Source organism: Cygnus atratus, chromosome 3, assembly GCF_013377495.2.
Source record: "Cygnus atratus isolate AKBS03 ecotype Queensland, Australia chromosome 3, CAtr_DNAZoo_HiC_assembly, whole genome shotgun sequence".
Lineage (NCBI taxonomy): Eukaryota > Metazoa > Chordata > Aves > Anseriformes > Anatidae > Cygnus > Cygnus atratus.
Genome location: NC_066364.1, coordinates 72793914 through 72814778, shown reverse-complemented (window position 1 = coordinate 72814778; position 20865 = coordinate 72793914). Strand labels below are relative to the sequence as shown.

The 20865-nt window shown below is 37.3% G+C and overlaps 1 protein-coding gene across 1 annotated transcript in view; it reads left to right on the top strand.

Annotated features, from left to right (window-relative positions):
* PRKN (parkin RBR E3 ubiquitin protein ligase) overlaps positions 1 to 20865 on the top strand; it is a 758163-nt gene that overhangs the window by 142161 nt on the left and 595137 nt on the right. Inside the window, exon 2 of the mRNA XM_050709867.1 lies at positions 7688 to 7851. Coding sequence (XP_050565824.1) covers positions 7688 to 7851 — 164 coding nt within the window. The remainder of the gene's footprint in view (positions 1 to 7687; positions 7852 to 20865) is intronic.

The following is a 20865-nucleotide window of genomic DNA, read 5'->3' as shown; positions in this document are numbered from 1 at the left end:
TTGCAACAGAATTGACTGCCCAATCCCTGATCACCCTTTCCATGCTGTTAGTGATTTTGTGGAAAACTGCCATGAGGTATGAATATAGCAGTTATGAATACTGCTATGTTGCTTTCTATGATAAATGGTTGTTTGAATAAAAGTCAATCATGATTTTTATTTAAAAAGGATATAAAACAGAAATCTAATCTAAAACACTGAGTTACTAATCAAGGAACATTTTTTTTTATGATATTCATTTAGCGCTAGCTCGAAGTAAAGATGTTTCTATGAGACAGTTTATCCTTTACTAAGGAGAGGAATAACCTCACTAAGGATGGGGTTTTATAGATATTGTTTATATTAGATTACTGCATTGCTCTCTATGTGTGACTACATCATAAAATCATTTGTTAGGTGAAGGTAATTTACAAATGATCAGAAGCAACCAAATTACTTTAGCTTAATGAGTTGCTCCTTATTGCCTGTGTAGGCTCTTTTTCTGCTGTGGCTGTGAAGTTGGCTTACATTAATGTGTTTTATTTTACAGTTGCAATGATCGAGGAGGCCTAATGTAGCCAGTTATCATGGCTCAGCAATGAATGTTAACTCATTAAGTTGTGGTTAACTTTGTTGCATATACCTGTCAGTCTGCAATTACCAGACCTGGTGCAAAATACACAGCAGGGCATTTTGCCAGAAAATCATCATACCAATTCATCAATATCTGCAATATTGGCAACCTGCTGGTCTCAGGGCAGGTGCAGGTGTTGATATTCAGCCACAGATGAAATATGTAAAATCACTAAGATACTGTCTCACTCCTCGTGTAGACAGTAGAGGTTCTCTAGCTAGATTTTCCTCTTTACAGAGGGGAATCGCTGGCAGTATGATCAGTGGAAGGGCATCGAGTACCTGGATCTTACTATCTTAAGTTTGCTCTAATTTGTGAGAATTCTGGCAACTTTTTGATGAAAAGACATCTGTTTGAGAGTTTTCTTGGAGAGAAATGAAGGTATTTTTGCTAACTGATGAAAAGTATCTGTGACTACACAAATTCCTAAGGGACTGGTTACTCTAATTATGAGATTTAATTTTATTATATACATATATTAAGAACAAAATTAGGAAAGCCAGGTAGCCTGAGCTTTATGGAAGTGACAGCAGACTCCAAAGCAGGATTTGATGTAGTGGATGTAGGGCATAAATTTAAAACGGCTGTGAGTGAACCTCCCTGCTCCCTAGTGTTCCTGGGAACAGCAAGTGCTGGGAAGGTCTCCTGTTCTGACACAGAACTGACACAAATCTACAAAGAAGGCTGCAAGCAGTTCCAGGCTGCTGGAGATGCTGCAGAAAGACTCTTCAAAGATCTTTGAACAGAACCGTTTAACCATTTATGTGGACTTTTAGTAACAGGTGCTGACTGGCTGTTTAATAAAAGCCTGTCACAAGTCAGCTTTTCCATCACAGTCCTGACCTCAGCTTGCAGTCTCCCCAACTCCTCTCTTTTTCTTTTTTGCTCCTCTTTAATCTTTTCCTTTACTTCTTTCCCTTTTTGCAATTCTCCTGGCACACTGAAAACCAGGAAATAATAAAAAGTTGTGGAACAAGATTTACTGCCATCACATTATATTGTGTTCTGCTGCTAGTTTCTCACACTACATCTATCCTATGGTAGGATTTCTATAATTCAGACTGTAGAAATCTGAAGCAGCAGTTGATATTAACTCTGGGTTTATAAAGTGCCTTCAAATGTATCTTATTTTCTTTAATTATAAATATTAAAATAATAAAACAGCATCTTGCCATTTGTTTGAGGATGCAAGAGCCCCAAGCATCTGACAAAAAAAAGTGTTTCTATTTTATATAATGAAATAGAAAGGTACAGCTGCCTTCAGCCTGTTCCTTGAGAGGTAATTCCCAGTTGTACTGTAGCAGAGGGGCTGGCAGCAGGGACTGCTCTAACAGGTGGTGAGGATTTTGCATTATCCTCATTTCTACCTTCTCTTCTGCTATTTACCTGCTCTGAGCATCCTGTTTTTTATCTGCACTAAGCTGGTTAGTTGTAATGAATAAACTACTAATCCCAGTTTATGAGAATAATTTAATATCTATATTGAAAAGGAAGGGCTCATATATTCTCATGCGAGATAGTCCACATGTAGGTTTTGAGCTAAGAAGGGCCATGTTCTCAAGTCATGTGCTGAGCCAAAAAGGAACTGATCACCACAGACAGATAATGTCACAAGACAATTTTTTTCATTCTTAGGAAAATACATTTTAAAGGTCTTGTCATCTGACTTTAGTAGGGAAAGGGCTCTGGAAAAAAATAGCTTGAAATATTTCATGTTGTCCTTGGGTTAAACCTTGGTTATACTCTTTTTGCCCCTAGAAAGAAAGCAGAACAAGGAATATTTGGAGCTGTCATAACTATCATGGACGCAATGTCATTGCTCAGCAATAAGTACTAAGACCTTAAAGTTTAAATGAGTACGTTCTGTTGCTTCAGCTCATCCCTTGTAGATTACAGCTTGTTTGGTGTGTGGGAAAGCAGGATTGTTGATTAAGGAAGAAAAGGAATTGGCTATTTTGTGTCAAAATTGAAAATTATGCTTTGCATTTGTCAGTGTAAAAACATTGACAACCTATTCCACTCTTAGTACACAGTTCAGTTTCTTTGGTTCTGTATATTGGGACTGCCTTCACAGTTTGGAGGCACCTGGGACTCTGCTTGTGAGAAGCATGCAACATTTATCTTTTTGATTCAGCACTGGAAAATCTGTAGAACTGATGACAATGGTTTTTAAAGCCTGGCACTTTTGGTGTGACTTGCCAAAAAGAAAGGCTGCAGAATGGCAGGGCTCTGAGCAATGCCCTGCTGTGGTCCTGGCAGGGGTGTCAGCCCACCAGCTTGCTTGCAGGCTTCGCAAGGCATCCTGCGGATTCCCAGCACCTCCTCCCCACTGTGTGCTTGTGTCTGAGCTCATCCAGTTTGCATCTGTGCATTTACTTGAATTTCCCATTGAATTTGTACTAAGATGCTGAATTGTAAACAGGCACAGCTGGGATGCAGGTGCACATTTCTTTTGGTATCCCGGTTGGATGCATAAGGCATGGCCAGGTGGCCTGGAGCGGTGCTGTCTTCAGCTGCACAAGATTTTGTCACAATCTTCTTTACTTGCTTATGTTGCCTTCACTAACAATTATTTAGCTTGGAAATGCTATTTAACATATTGTATCCTAAGTGACTGAATTTTGTTGCTGACCCTGTTTTGGTAGTGGGTGAAGTGATAGATCAGACTGTTTTTGAAACGCGAGGTCTTTGGGATAGAAATACTGTGTTTGAGAACTAGTGAATTTCTGTGTTGTATTTATATGAATGAAGCGTCTCGTTACATTGAATTTATTAATATAAGTCACTGCGGAGGTGATAATGCTATTAATTGCTTTAAATAAATAAAATTTAAATTAAAAATTTTTAGCTTTAAAACTTCTGTTTACTACAGCCAGCTGAATACAAATCAAATAAATGCTAAGCAGCTGAGTTCTTTGGGAACATTCTTTCAAACTAAGTGGTGGGCACTTACTAGCATGGTACCTTATAGATTCCTCTTGTCCATAGTACCCATGTCTTTCTCAGATTAATGCTGGTGCTACGTTCTGAGGGAAATAACCGAAACAGAGAGCAGTCAGCAGGAAGAACAAAGAAATACTTACTTCCATGAAGTGCTGCAGAATGAAAATATTTTAACATATATTACTTGTTCAGCAAGAAGAACGCAAATTGTTACACAAATGTTCAAATATGTTGAATTCTTTTATCCAAGATGAAAGCAAGTCTAAAAGTGCTAAAAATTCCCTAAACTGGTAACTGAGATTTTTATTCTACTCAATATTTATGTCTGTATGCCTCCACTTTCTGTCCAGTTTGTGCATGTATATATATGTTGTGGTGTAGCATTTTTACTTCCAGCATCTGTTTCCATGAATTACTAGCCTCTGCCTGCGAAAACTTGTTCTATTCTGATTAAGCAGTTTTAACCTGCTGCTGCATGCTAGACCATTGTTTCTCTATATACGATCCCGTACATCTTGTTCACACCTGAATGTGTTTCACTTACCCTGCAACCCTGTATATTCTGATTTTGTCATATCAGTTTCCTGGGGGAAAGACACTGCTCAGTGCAAATGCACTTTCTGCCCTTGTCCCCAGAGCCAAGAGCGTTCCCTCTGCCAAAAATTTTCTTGCTGTGTAGGCACATGCTTGAAAAATGTGTATTATATAAGACATGGGAAATGATGTGAGAAACATTTAAAAGTTACTTTCTCTAAAACGTTCCACTTATGTATTAGTTGCTGATCTTTCCAAACAGATTAATGCCATCAAACGCGTTAAATGTAAGACTGAAGTTATTGCATGAAGATGTAAACCTTAGATATCTGAAAGTTGTAGTGAAATATTTATGCGTTTCTATTTTACACTCTTTCAGTGATACCATTTTCCTCCATTCAGCACTATGCTTAAAATGTATGCATGTAAAGTGGAAATATTTAAGAGAGAGGTACTAAGGGACATTTACAAAAGCACCCAGGTATCTCTTGATCCTTCTAGGCATCAGATCTGTGCGATTCTCTCTGTTGACATGACGGCCAAGTCTCACTTTTCCTTTTATGAGACCAGTTTTATGGTTTGTCACCTCTCACAGATGTGGGAGGAGGAGACCTGACCCAAGCAGAGCCTCCTTTCTTCAGCTGGGCTAGGCTACTTGTTAATGTAGATAATTTGATGGCTTTCTTCTGGATTTCCGTCAGAAGTTTAGGATTGAGGTAGATTCTCCAATCTTCTGTGAAGCCAATATTTATTTATCTTCCAGTAGACATACTTTAAATTCAAGCTCTTTCCAAAGACTGTGCACTTTGGAAGGGGTGTTGGAGGTTTGTGTAACTTCAGCTGAGATCTCGAGTAATATGCGCTGTCCAGAGTATCAGCTCAATAGCGATGATTTAATTATTGAGCTGAAATTCCAGGAAGAAAATAACTTTTTTTTTTTTTCTAAAAAGGCAGCTTGGAACATAGTGGTGAAATTCTGTTTTTATTCATCAGATTAAAGTTTTGTATTTAGTTTTCTTTATGCTCTGTGCAGGTAAGCAAAGATCCCATCAGTGCTTTTGCATTGAAAAGAGTTGATGGATGGACAGTTGGTGGATGGCAGACTTTTTGATGGAATTAATGTGTAATGGTAATTGACTGTTTGTGGATTGGAACCTTCCAGCAAGTAAAGCTTGGCATTTCTGCATTTTTCTGAGTCAGCGCTTCAGGCTTGTAGGAGAATAGTTCTCATCTTTGTTGTTGAGTGCAAAATATTAATGCTGCTTCCCTCCTTTCCCCTTTGCTTGTGTTACAACTGTGGGATGGACGCTTCTACCTCCTTGTACACGCTGGGATTGAGAGATTGTACCTGTTGGTGATGAATAAAAATACACTTCTGTGGGGGAAGGAGTGGTAGCTGTTGGTGGTGGACATGAATTATGCTTGCAGTAAGTGCTTTGGATTTATGTTGTCTTTGGAAAATGAGTAGTGTTTTAAAATTCACTTAAATGCTCCTTTGCCTGTTTGTTTCTTTTATCAAGCACTTTCCTCTTACCAACACATTTCATTTGCAGAATCAATGCATTTGCTAACTTTTTATTTCATTTCCAAAACCAACAGCACTGACTTTCGTAAGACTAAAGAAAAAGAGTTAGGAAGAAGTCCTTGCAGATGCACATGTATGCACATTATGTGTTTATGTGAGCATGTCTATATAAATCTATACGTGTGTATACATATGTACATAGTTAGAGTTTAGCGTATAAAAGAAGCATATTCCCCATTGGTTTAACTATATATTTTGCTATCAGCCAAGACAATGTTATTTATAGTTGAACATTGTGAGTGTTCCTGAAGAGATGGGACATGTTTAGTAATTGGAACTACGTTTTGTCCTATAACTCATCCTTTAGTTTCTAAACCATGATCAAAACAAAATTCAAAATCCACTGATTTTTCTGAATGATCTGAATATAAAGGTTGCACAGTTCAGTTATTTCCAGAACATCTTTAAATAGAAATCAAAACCAGTAACAAGATGTAATACAGGAAGCTGTGACACATTGCAGGGCACAGACAGTGCACTTTGCTGACACAGCATTATGCAATCCTGCCCTGTATTTTAGTACATCAAGAGGGTACTTTGAAGTACAACACTTAAAATTTTGTGGAAATATTTACTGGTATATGGCCTTGTCCCTTAAAGATTATCCAGGAATATCAAAATCTGTATTAAATATGTGAAATTGCAAATATTTACAACGTTCATTGCTCAGCAAAACAGCGGCAGCATTCTCAGCTATATTCAAATATAGTGTATATACACTTTAAAAGTAAACATTCTTACATATAGTAAATATACTCTTATAATAAGTACTCAAAGTACTTGACAACTTTTGGAGTGGTCAGGTACAACTTTGTGTTTGAAAAACTGTAGATCACATTTTCAGTTTAAAAATTGTTATTTCTTCAAACTGTATGAAATTTGTGCTTCTGTCAGTCATCAAAAATTCCAGGGAATAACGTCTTCAGCTAAAGCATTGCAGTGGGAATTGAAAATAAATCTTTAAGAAGAATGGTGCTGCGGTCAATACCCAAACAGTTCAGGTTTCAGGTATCCACTATCTAATTGGGGAGATATATAGATATATATAATTGGGGATATATATTCCTAATTCCTTTGCTTTCTGGCTGTGGAGCTATTGGTTGAAGCAGTCCACTGGGTTCAGATGTACTGTTCATACAGTCCCAGTGATTGATATGGATGTAGGGAGGTTTTTCCTGTTTCATAGCTCTTGTAGTCATTTTCCTGATCATGGGCCCAATGAGCACATTCAGCATCCTTATGAAAAACAACAGCTCTGCCAGCTGAATGGCAGTAAGCTCATGAGTTTATTTTCCAGACTCCTCTGGATGTATAAACTAGTTGCTGCAGCTCTAAAAATGATATGGCTAGTGCAGTAGTGATTTTCTGCACTGAAGGTGTATGCCGGCAGGAGTTATGTACTGCAGATGCTTTAGTGAACTCTGAAAACACCACAGTGTAATGCTACGCTCCCAGACATTTCTGCTGGCGTGTGATTTTTTTCTCTCCATCATTATCTTCCATAGAGTATTACCTATGGGAAACCAGTTTGTGATCGTGCTTTACTGTGTGACAATGAATTGTTTTTCCTAGTATTATTTAATGCATCATAGCTCTAAAACTCAGTTTCTTGCATATATTTGTTACATGCAGTGGGGAAGAGCACAAGGGGCACAGAAAGTGTGTGTGCCCCATGCCTGCTACGGGTAGGGCTGAATCGAAAATCTGTTGTGCCAATTAGTGATTGCTTGGCCTGCTGCCCAGCTGGGTCCCTTTTGGTTCTGTCTGTTCTCTTCAATTTATAACTGTGCCGGGCGAAACACATTGCTTTTGCTTATTGGTCACTAAGTATTCTGTGATGGGAAATCCCGTACAGTTTGTCTTTTCAAAATGATACACTGTAGTATTAATAGCTTTTCTTTTAAACTTGTGAACACTTTCTGAAGCTAAAGAATAAGCCTCTCGCAGTCACACTAGGACAGGTATGTGGTAAGAAATACTCACTTTAAAAGGTATTTCATTTTTTTTTTCAGTGTTTGTCAGGTTCAACTCCAGCCATGGCTTCCCAGTGGAGCTCAGGTCGGACGCCAGCATCCTCCAGCTGAAGGAGGTGGTTGCGCAGCGACTGGCGGTTCCAGCTGACCAGCTGCGGGTGATTTTTGCAGGGAAAGAACTCAGCAACAACTTGACACTGCAGGTAAGCCTTCCGTGGTAGCTTCACTCCTGGACTGCTGCCAGCTCTACTGCCTCTGCCTCTAATGCTGCCAATCTGACATTCATGCCTGAGATCTAATAGAATAAATAGTGCCTGGGGATTCCTTGAACTTTACTCCACACTGCTTCATTAATTCTGACCTTCTTAATTATGCATTAAAACAGCAAGCAGGAAGGATAGGGGAAGAGAGAGAATATGAGAGAGAGAGTATGAGAGCGAGCTGTGCCTGGTGAATAAATGTTTACTGACTACAGAAGCAAGCCACAATTTCTGTATCTGTTCAATTTCTATCTTACTTATTCCATTCAAATCTTAATGAAGAAGGACGTGAATAAATTGCTCCAAACCAGGCTGCACAGTCAGCACATTTTATAGAATTTGTAACCCAATTGTGACCCCTGGAGGATAGCTACAGGGCTGCTGCTGCACACGTGCGCAGGTGAACATGCTGCTGGAGGGGTGGTTACAGATCAAAAAGCCCACAGGGGTATACTCCAAAACACTGAATTCATAAATGTGTGAAGCTAAGAGCAGCAAGGAGCATGGATGAATGGTTGTAAGTGGGTATCTGAATTTCATCTCCTGATGGTTAGCTGGCTGTTCTGTTCAATAAATGCAGAGAGCTGCTCATCCATGGTGAGCCCTAGTAAGCATGGAAAGATAGGTTCAACTTTCTATTCCTTGTTGTCCTTACTGCTGTTACCAGTGCTGCCACAGTTGCTTTATCAATGTTTTTGTTTATCTTGTGAGTAGCGTATGTGGATTTCAGAGCACGCTCAGTCTGGGGTTAGCGTAAGATCACATGTTTAAGACATCGGGGGAATTTGGGGAAACCTACTGGCCTTTCAAGAGAGTGCGAATACTGACAATGAAACTGCTATCCCTCTGCAGTTGTATCAAAAGCACAGATACAGTCTCTAGTAGTGCAGGTGATTACATAAAAGGTCCCTCACAGGCAGAAATATTTCAGATTAATTGGCACTCATGTTTCAGAAGTATTGCTGTACTTAGAGTCGCTGCTAAGTCTGGGTAAAGAAAGCCTATACGGTATTGATGACCTATCACTCTTTCTCTGTGGTCGTATTTATTGCTTTGCAAAACGTTTTAGGGTGTTCCAGCACACAAAAGAAAGTACAGAAATGTGAATTGTCAGTCTGCAATGCATCACTCGTGAATAGTGTTGATGCATATATTCATGGCATAAACTGAAATACGTTTCAGTTGTGTGTGGAAAAAATATGTATGAAAATAGAAGAATAAAAAAAAAAAGTTGAAGTCAGACGTCGGTTGCTAGATTTAGGTGTCTGTGTTTATTCTGTCAGAAGATTGTGAGCCACCTGGCATTTCCTGGGAAGCTGTAGTTATTGGTGTCACTGCCATTTTATGTCACACACATTGGGCCCAGCTTTTCACTTTTAACCAGATTTGTTATCAACTACTACGTACAATCTTTTGCCATAGTAAATTAAAAATTGCTTTTCAGATATATTGGCCTGCTGATTATTTGCTTAATTTCGAGAATTAATACACGTAGCCAAGACTTTTTATTAATCAACTGGGCCTAGAATTATTGCTTTGATTTTTGGTTTCTAAAGCAGATAGAAAGTTTAAAAACGGTTTCAGATGGTATAATCCATGCTTGTGTATTGAAGTGCCTTAAATAACCCAATGATTAATATCATCAGCAAAGTATCAACTACATTTTTGTTCTTGATATTTAATTATTTTACTCTGCTTTGTGTTTTGATTTTTTTTTTCCTGCCATTTATTTGTGTATTTGTATCTATTCACTGTAGAAATTGTCAACACAAGAAGAACAATAGATGGTTTGATGTATATGAGTTCCTACAGAAGGCAGTTTGGGGGTTTTTGCATAAGCAGCTGAATGCTAGTGAAATACTAACTGCTGGCATTTATGTTGCGTCTGTAATTTCAGAGTTAACATCACATACAAGAAAATTAAATAGCTCTTGTTTTCTAGACCTACTGATTTGCACGCAGGCTAAGAAAAATACAACATAGATTTGTACTCAAATGAAACTTTTCAGTTATTTTTATGTTACGGTAGCTTGGAATTTCTAGGTAGACCATTTCATATGGCATTTTTTATGTGAGATAATTGCAGAAGTATGGGGCAGGGATCTAGGAAATACTCCAGGATAGCAAACTTTATTGGTTCACAGCTCACAGAACAACTAGATTTGGCTTGACAGCTATTTTAGGATCTTAGGCAGCTGATACAAGACATAACTGAGAATGTGAAAGCTGTGTTTGTGTTCCTGTTTGGAGAGAGCGGAAAAATCTTTCATGGTAGTTGAATGTCGTGAAAAAGAAATGAAGCTTGGCTGGACAAACATTAAAGAGAACTAATTATAAGGAAGAAAGTGCCAAGTTGAGATCTTTATGTAAGTGAGTAATTTGATATCAACAACAGTTTAAAAAAATGGGAAGGATAGAAGTGAAATATATTTGGAGACATTTAATTTAGTACTTCAGATGAGTAGACTATGATTCAACTGTGTACAGGGGAGATGAATACCTCTGCTAGTGTCTGAGGAGCAAGTAGAGAAGTTAGAGTCATACTAAGAAAAGATTGGTAATGACTGGATGAAGAATGAGAACACAAAACTTTGGATCTTAAGGAGTTAGAGCAATAAGCTGCTTCATAACAGCACAGCAAATGGTGTCACTTTAAGGGGTGCTAAATATTCTGAAGAATGATGAAGAGCTGGCTGATTATAGTTCACTTTGGAATGAATAGAAGTAATTAATTAATATAGACTCAAAATAGGTATTCTTTCAGAAGGCTATCATGGGTATATGAGAACAATGCTAAGATACTTTTTTTTTAACGTCAATCATAAGGGCAAAAGAAAAACACATTCATAGCAGATTCACCAAAGGAAAAACCAGAAGGTGGCTGGGTATGAAGAACATTGAAAGGTAACGAGAGATTACTGCTGCTTACAAAAATATTGTCCTTGTCCAAGAATGGCAAAGTTAGTTAACAAGCCTTCTGGAGGCAAAATATGCAATATATATTGATACCCAATTTTGCTTCATACAAATTATTTGAAATTTACTAATATTAATATTAGAAACAGATGCCAATATATATTAGCATAGGCTTGCTGCTTCTGGGAGAGTTCAAAATTGGCTTGTGTGGAGAAACTCTTTGCAAACAGTCTGTAAGAGAGCTTCCCTGCTTTGCAAAGCTTATAGTATAAATGAATAAGGCAGAGAAATGATGTGATGGGAATCAGTAGCTGGCTTATTCGAAGTCAGTGGCAAAGGAGAGACAGAATTAAGTCTTCTGTTTCCCAATTCAGTGCCACTTTTAGACTGTGTCAGGTAAACGTTGAAAATAGTTCTTGGAGACAGAAGACAAAGGATATGATTAGTGGCAGGACTTGTTAGCTTTAGCACAGTACTTCATTGAAAAGGTTTCTAAATCAGAAATGGCTAGCATTTTTCTAGAACACAGGCTTGAGCCTTGGATCATAGGCTTCATGTGAATTTGGCTTGACTGCATCTGTCCATATAGGTGCTTTCCTGAAATTATTTATACATACATTTAAGAAACAAACAATCATGACAAGGTCGTGCAAGCTGGTGAGCATAGCTGAAAGTGAATAAAAGGGAATGGCAACATAGATGATCACCTCTTCAGAGCAGAGAAAAAGAAGTGGAAGTGGAAATAATGTTATATATATAATGCTATAAATAATGTTAGTGTGCTGCAGTTTGACAGCGGTTTGGAAAGAGTATGCTTTGTAGTGGAACGATTTCTGAATGGTAAGCATTAGAGGTCAGTACAGAGAACACCTGGTTCTGCTGAAAGCACTACCCAGTGCTATTGTGTGAAAAACTTAAGGCCAGGCAGAGCACCTTGTGACAATAGACCTCAGCTGATATCTTTCACACTTGAAATATTTATGAAAATATGACTCCGTTACTACTGTTGCTCTCAGTGGACAACTTGTTTAGCAGAAACAGGTATTTGAACTACTACATATTTAGGAAGGGCCTTGTGTACACAAACATATGGCAACCTTATTCTAAAAGGACAGCTCGATATAATAGAGCTTCCTGCATTTTTTATATTTTTCTTTTTCAGTTTACTGAAGGCACAAAGGAAAAAGTGTGACACAAGTGTAAAATGTGTCAAAAAAAAAAAAGGGCAAAAAAATGTGCTTGACTTTAGTTGTAAACTCTTAAACACTAAGAACAGAATTGGTATTTTGAAATACACAACAAGTAGTGTCATTTGTTACATCCTACAGTTCTGTATTTGGGATACAGAATCATTCAGAGAAAGCCCTCTGTTAGGCAGTCTTGGGGGTTACAGAATACAGTTGAGCCAACGTTTGCATACATAAATGCTTTTTAGAGAGATTTGCTCAGAGACATCCTGTCTGAGTCAGTCATCCTATGTGAAATTCAAAGAGAGAAAATGATTTTGTGTATGTGTGTTTAAATCAGTATTTTCAGTCAATATTTGATCGACCTTTGGATCTGTTCTTACTTGTAAAGCTGAAAGATGTCTTGTAGTTCTTCTAAACCAGAAAATGCTAACTGAAAAATTCTTAGGAATATTATAGTAATGAAAGGAAATCTAGAGATGCCACGTGTTTCCAGGTGATACGGACTTTGCTAAATGAGTAGATAACAGTAATCATCACTTGCGTTCTTTTGACAGCTGCAAACTCGCTGTATGTGAGAACAAACTTACTCTGTGTTAAGTTTTGCTAAGACTTGTGGTGCACCACGTATAATTTATATACCTTACTCTTGCCCTTAATGAATGTAGAAAATACCACGTAGCCATGTGCATTTTGAAATTAAGTCAGGTCCAGCTCAGGTCTACAGATTTTCCATGTCTGTTTAAGAGGTTCCATTGCTTTGTAACTGTTCCAGCAGATCAGGCTCTAAATGCATTAATATAATAACCTTTAATGCATTAATTAATAATGCATTATAAAATAAATTAATAATGCATTAATATAATAACCTTTGAGCCTGGTAGCGCATTTCCATTCTGTAGGGTGGCCTTGAACTTTGCTGGTACCTTCTGGATTCTTCTGACATGTTTTTATTGTTCTGCTGATTATAGTGGAAGTGTGGCAGGGTTTTCTTTGCAAACTTTCTCATGACTGTGCTCTCTACAAGTTTGTATTCAATTTCTGGAACTACTTGGGTTTGGGTACGTAGATGAATTCTTTGTTTCCCGCTAAACATGGTTCATGGTTCCCTGGAATAAGGTTGCTGGTACCATCATTCTCACAGGAGATTTACCAACTCATAGTACTTCTGAATGACCTACGTGGCTCATTTAGAATCACTTCCAAATTTCTGAACGTTTCTTTTACTTTCTACTTTGCTAAGAGTTTCAATGCACTGGGAGTCTAAGGAATTAATTTCCCTTCAGTCTATGATTGTTACTGTTTTCTTATATGTGAGAATGGTTTCAGGCAGCAGATTTATTTATTTATTTCCACTTCATTTCTGTTAGGCAGTTAAAATGTGGAACATTAAGGCCATTAAGTAACTTCTATGAAATCCGTTTCTAAAAGAGCAGTTGCTTTGTGTGCCGCTGATAGAGAAACTGCAATACCAGTTGCACCAAATACAGTATGTTGATAAGAAACTCCCCTGGCAAACCACTGTAGTTCTTCTTAAGACACACAGTGTTTCAGAATGAAATTAGCTTGAAAATTGCACTAATATCAAATGTGCTTTTGTTTTCTGCCCGGATACTCACATTACACGGCCACTTGTTGAATCTTTCATCATGACTATAATACAACTTGTATAGTTACAGTGCTGTGTATTTTCTGCTTCTGATCCTGCTTTAGATTGCAGGAGGAAAAATTGTGAGAAATAAAAACTTCAGGAAGCTGGAATTATTGGAGTGATGACAGTGAGTAATAACTTTTACTGTCATGATTTACAAACTCATAAAAGTAAGGTCAACCCACGTTATTTCATCACCTTTCCAAACTACTTTGTTGAAAAACTATTTAGCAAATTACACACCATTTCCAAAAACTATAGTTGAATTAGCATAACTTCAAGGGTAAGAGGGACGTCTCCTTTCTTCTTCCTCCATTTTCCTCAAAAGAAAAAAGCATGTTATTAATTATGCTGATAGACCACATTAAAAGGAAGGACCCAAAGAGGCTATGCACTAATTCATAACTAAAATGGAAAAATAATTCACAAATACTTGAATTGTGTTTAAAAACAGGCAAAAATGGGATTTGTTTAACGCTACACTAAAAATACAGGATTAAAAAATAAGAAATTGGGACAGAGCATCTCTGAATTACTTAAAAAAAAAAAAAAAAAAAAAAAAAAAAACTTGTCTAGAAAACAGAACCATAAAGGAACAGATGGAGACTTCGGTGTTGGAAATACGTTTTAAAATAGTAGGTAACGTACCAATAGAAATGTTTCCTCAATAGAGAGGTGGAATGTAGTCCCTTGTTGTTATAATTTCTTTGCTTTAGTCTTAATTTTAGTTCAGTTTTTACAGCTCTGATGTCTCAAATGTCATCTGTAATAAATTCATATTTGTAATTATCAAGGTCACACAGCTGTTTAGTGAAAGATTCTTTTTCTTTTTTTGTTGATTTTCAAGATTTCTCACTCACTTTAATTGAAAATGTAGGAGGGAAACTTACATGTTTAAACGTGTCATAGCTGATTAGAGTTTCCATCATGGATGAATCTTCTCACTCTTTCTACTAGGAGTGACTTTGATTTTAAAAAAAAAAAAAAAAGCAAGGCAGAAAAGTTTTGTTGCATTATGACCCCAAATGCCCTATTAAAGTACATAACATTGGTCGTTCTGAAAAAAAATAATACTGAGACAGGTTTGAAGAGGAAAAAGGCAATTACTTTAGAAGCTATTGAAGCTAAAGAAGGTATATAATTTCTTACATATTATTTGATTAGAGTAACTCTCCATAAATTTAAAATTCATATAAGCTTTCCTATGAACTTTTAAAGCCTGTTGAAGAAATGAATGTCAACTGTTTAAAAAAAAAAATAATCAGTTATGAGCAGAACAATAGAACACTACAATTTTCTTTTCTCAATTAGACTAAATAAAAAGCACCAGGGTTACCTGTCTCAGAAATGAAATAATTTTCACTTTCTTCATATCCAGTGCAGGTTGTTATTTCTTTTTATCACATAAAACATTGGCTCCATTGATTTGGTGAAAGTTGTACCATTGGCTTTGCTGGAGACCGCATATTCACTCTCTCCTGCTCCCCCCAGCCAAAATCCTTACTGTAATGGGGAGACTCCTCAACTAGCGTAAAATGCTGTACGTTCAGCTGTAAAAGTACAAATGTGATTCCCATTCCTGCTCAGTCCAATTTCCAGTGCTGTCCCAGAATGAATTGATCGGTGTTTTCCTCATTTCTCCTGGTTTTGTTCTCATTAGTTTCTCATGGTTCAAATAATTTTTCCTGTTTCCATTTTTGCCTCTCCCAATCAATTCCAGTTCTTTCAAATCGTTTCCATCCAGTACCTGTTGACCATTGAGGTGTTAAACCAGCTTACAAAACTAATTATTCTTTATAATATTTTTTTTTCCCATTCCTAGTCTAGAAATAAAAGGGCGGAAGAGAATGAGAAAAGTTGTCTTGCGGATCTGCTAATGAGCTGACATTTCAGTTTCTGACTCATATTGGATGATGTGTTTCTGTACTAACTGACCTCCTTGTTTTCTGATGATCTTGTAAACAAGAAGCTGACAGATCTGCAGGAGGCTATAAAGCTCCAGGATATTCTGCAGGTAGTTTGGTGTGTGTCTTGTGGGATTGTCTCATTTCAGACAGCTCTGTTCATGTCAGGAAAACAGGCAGCTACTCTTGTGAAATAATGGACTTCATGCATATCAGCGTATCAGTTTATATATGTATTCATGATAATGTTTAAAAGGTTATCACCTGATTTTGGGTAGTTTTGAAAGGGCATATAAATGTTGGCATTTTTTTGGTTGATGAGGTTACATGTTTCATGAAGAGATGTCTACATGATATTGTAGTTGCAGATGTGATGTTAAAAAAATAAATAAGGAAACATCTTTAAACTTCAAAAACATTTCTAGTACAGTTTTTCCCTATTAACTATTTGACATAAAACAGCATGATGGAAACATACAAAAGTTTTATTGTCATATATTTGGTATGCATGATATACCAAAGCTCTGACTTTTTGATTTGTTTCTTATACAGCTTACCCCAAATTATCCAATAAAATATTCTTACTGTATCGCCTTAGCGTCTTTAACGTATCAGTCTGTTCATTTTTCTTTCACAGTATGCAGCATAATGTCAGTACAAAACTGATAAATGTATGCAAGTATATTTAAGTACAGAAAAAAATAGTTGTTTTCTTTTTCACTTATCATCAGATAACCTTTATTCCTGCATTATTTTCACTACCCTAGACAGTGATTTTGGGTCTTTGTTTACCATCTCTATTATAGCCATCTCTATTATAGCAGTGTGTTTATTACTACAGCTTAAACACATGTAATTTAAAGTGTCTGAGCTTCAGGAAAGAAAGAATCAATCCAATTTTAAAACATTTCAATGTTATTACTGTCAGAATTTTACAGTAAAAATGTCTTAATGACAATAAAGAACAATAAGTAAACTAAAATGGCCAATTGGATATATATCATTGGAAATTTTATTCTTTCTGAAATGTTCCTTTTTTCTTTATTAACTGTGAAAACTGTAATGCATTTCTTCTGAGAGTATTCAGATGCTCACACTTGTAATACTGGATTTTTTTATGTAATATCTTACACAATTTGTGTTTCTGGGCTAATGCAAACTTGTCTTAGTTTCCTCAATCAAAACTATTTATTTATTTATTTATTTTGTGCTAAGAAGATTAACAATACATTCCACTCTGACAAGCACAAAAAGAGAGGAAGTGATGCAGAAAACTAGCAGAATAATGGGGGTGAAGAATGGATACACACAGAGAGATATGCCATGCTGATGTAAACATTCCAGGACTGAGTATCAGAAGGCTGGAAGGAAATTTCAGATAAAAAAGGGTTCAGGTAGACCTGAAATGTTTGACAGAGAGGGTTATGATTGATTATATGGCATTTATTAAATGTGAGGGAGATGAGGTGATCAACTACAGAAAAATCTATGGTACAGCAGGGTTCATGAAATAGCTGAGATTGTCCTACTAGGCAGGAAAGTCAGAGTTAAGATGGAAGATTATGATATATTAGAGATGACTGCAAAATCAAGAAAACCCAAGGAAGTGGGTTTCGAAAGCATATGAACTGACAGCAACTACTGGTAATCATGTTTAAAGCCAATATTTTAAAAAATTATAGTAAGTAGTGAAATTGGAAATTTTCAGTATGTTAAAGTAACTTTAAAGAATAGGGGAAAAAAATTAAAAAAAAAAAAAAAAAAAACCAACTCTGAAAAGCAGAAATCCATGCAAGTCTGTTTTCTGGGAAACTGGTTTAGGAAATGCTCTAGCTCCTTTACTTGGCTTGAGCTAGGCTGTGAATGCATCACCTAGAACAAATTTAAACAACAAACTAAACCTAAACTTGCTCAGAATACTCAATGTTACTATTTATAATGAGGGCAAATAACGGTAATTACTGTTGTATAATCCAGCAAGGCAACTGAAGAATTATGCAATGCATAACTGAATGTAATTCTAAAACCCTGATAGAAAACAATGTTTGATGAAGTTGAACTGGCAAACATTGGTTGGTGAGACAGATTTACAACCAGAAATGCTGGCCATATGAGCACTATTGAGCCAGGTAGGCACTTAGACTTATTAGGAATTAGAACTAGTGCTAATTCGCATTTCAAAAGAGTGGAAGAACTGGATGCCATACCACATTACTGTATTAGTACCTACACTACGTGCCTGCAATGATTTGTGAGCTTGATTTTCAGAGGACTATTCAGTATATACCATCCTTTATCACTGCAGAGGTAATAAAAGCAGCATCCCCAGAAGTGTTCATTTCTGATAGAATTCATTGCTGATCTCATCTATTTAAGTGAATGCAAAGGAAAGTTCACTCTCCTCTTTCTCTGAAGGACTGATGCCTTTCTGACTGGTGAGCACTGCATGGTGTCAGTCTCCAGAAACAAATGGAGGAAGATTGACACAGAATGGGTTCATACCTCAAGTAGCCACTGGATTTAATCCCCTTGCATCTCTCTTAGTGTATCTGTGTCAGTTGTAAAGTAGTCTGTGAATTACTTATCTCCTGACATAATTCAAATCTCTTGGAAACATTATTTTTCTATTAAAAAGAAGGATTGGCTTTGCAAGGTGCCTTTGGGCTACAGAAAATATTGGAAAAAAATGCTATCGATAAATAAATGAAATATGCAACTTGAGAGGGAGTTCACTTTGTGTTTATGAAAACTTCCCTGTGCTCTGCTGTTTCAGTGTGCTAGGAGAGATGCTACCACCACTGTAAGGCAAATTAGTCCACTGTATTGTGTATTTATAGTTAAAGCTAAAAACTCAGCTTTTCTAGGAGCAGAGAGCAGTAATAGCCCTGCAGGACATACAGTAGCTTACAGCAAGGCCAGCATCTGCAGTTTTAAAGTTGTACCGTACCAGAGATTATCAGTCATTACTGGGGTTTCTAGTGGTGCCTTGCTGTGGTTTAACTCTGCAGGCAGCTCAGCACTGCACAGCCCTTCACTCACTCCCCCACAGTGGGGTGGGGGCGAGAAGTGGGCTGAGATAAAGACAGCACAATAGGACAGAAAAGGAATTGGGAAAAAGAAGAAAAAAAAAAGAAGAATATACAAAACAAGTGGTGCACAGTGCACCTGCTCACCACCCCCTGGCTGATGCCCAGCCGGACCCTAAGCAAATTTATTGCTGAGAACAGTCCCCTGTGGCATGGGACACCCCTCTGGCCAGTCTGAGCCAGCTGTCCTGGCTGTGCTGCCTCCCAGATCCTTGTGCACCCCCAGCCCGGTGGTGTGTTATCACCGCTATTTTCATCAAAAACCCAAAACACAGTACCATACCAGCTACTGGGAAGAAAATTAACTTTATCCCAGCTGAAACCAGGACATGCTTATATGAGAGCACTCTCACTGGAGTTTAGAAAAGAGAGGATATGAGAGAGAAATGACCTTTCCTAAAATGTGAGAAATGAGGTTTGCTTTTGGGGCTTGTTTTTTCACTGGCCACTTCAAAATCATTTTATGGTAGCTTTGTTTAGTCCTTTCTGAAATGGTGTTGGCGTGCTGACATTTCAAAAGGTGCCTACCAGGAACGGCACGCGAGGTCTTGCGGCTGAAGAACTGCGTGTCGTGCCCTGACTTCGTTACCCTATAGGGAATTGCCTTGAGTATTTGTTTTAATGTACGTACAACATAGAAATCCACACAGGACTGTAACTTTATGTTGCTTTGAAGAAGACAACTTCCATTTTCTTAACTAAAGTGGAACTTAAAGAAATGACCTATTTGGTTATGTCAAGCTGGTAATTTGTGTTTGTCAGGTGAAGTTTTTATTATTTTTTTCATTGTAATAGTAAGTTACATTCATGTGATTTGATCATATCAGTGTATATTGATTCACTTCCAGCATTTCATCCTGCAATGTTTGAGCTGCAAGAAGCACCGCAGATTGCTGTTATGATCCCAAATTAACATGTACAGCGCAATCTGCCAGTGGTGCTGCTTTTGTATGTTAGTCTATCGTTATGCCTTTATTACCATTGTCACAAAACAGGTCTTACGATGGCGTTATTGTAAGGGCTGTTTCTTATGTAGTTAAGATATATTGATTGTGTAACAAAAAAGTACTCAGACTGATGATCTGAGGTCTCAGTGACCAGGCTTTTGGGGACTTCCTACCTGCGGTTGAATGAATATCTAGGTACTCGTATTCTTTTTTGCCAAACTTCCATTTGGAATTGTGGGCTATAACATTTCTGTTTATTCTGTACTTTAACTCTTCTGCAATTTATTACACTTTAATGAGGAGAAAAATAGTCCAAATACTGCATGTAAAACCATGTTAATATTTTAAACTGAATGTTCTGCGGAAGAACCAAGGTGCTATGTTCTTCCCTCCTGCCTCCAGTGGAGTTCCTTTGTGGTTTTATGAGAAGATTTGTATTTTATCATGCATTATCTCTGGGGGATTGTGCCTAAAGCTTAATCTTGGTTTATTTTCATCAATTAGTTTCCAAAAAAATAAAACAGGAAAGCAAAAGCATACATCATCGATGACCATATATGTTAAGATGGCTGCTTTAGGCAGTAAAGCTGGTCGGATAACTATGCCAGATGCTAAGAGTGGAAACTTTCTATGCCCTTGACTTTCATACTTTCCACAGAACTAATTACCAAAGTCCCGTTATAACTGGATTTTGATTCATCTCTATGATTAGGATATTTTGGAGATCGAAAGAAATGGATCGCAAAGGTAATTGAATTTCATGAAGAAGGAGCTCGAACTCATTGGACCCCCTGATTCAGTTTGGTATAGAGCAATCAATCACCATACCAAAAATTTCATTTGCATCTCTAGCTACTCGGCACCACACAGTGGAACACTGCTGATTTCCTGCTGTCTCTCAGGGCTGTCCTGCTGATGCTGACATTGGTCGCTCAGGATAGTTGGGAAAGGAATGTAAAGAGCTAGTAGTCCATGTTCTGTGAATTTCAGAGCCAGAACACCACTAGATTAGTAGAGTATACAACTTGGGTATAAAGTGACAGTGGATACAGAAATAAGGTTTCTTCCAAATATCAACCGATGTAGATCAGAATACTATAGGCAGAAGGTTCATGACAATAGTATTTTAGCTTGGATAAGGTGTGCACTTGTTTTTATTTGATGTCCAGTCTTGGAATGAATGAAAACAGATATATATATATATATATATATATATATATATATATTTGTTTGAAAAAGGAGATGAACTCTAGCTGTCGCTAGCAT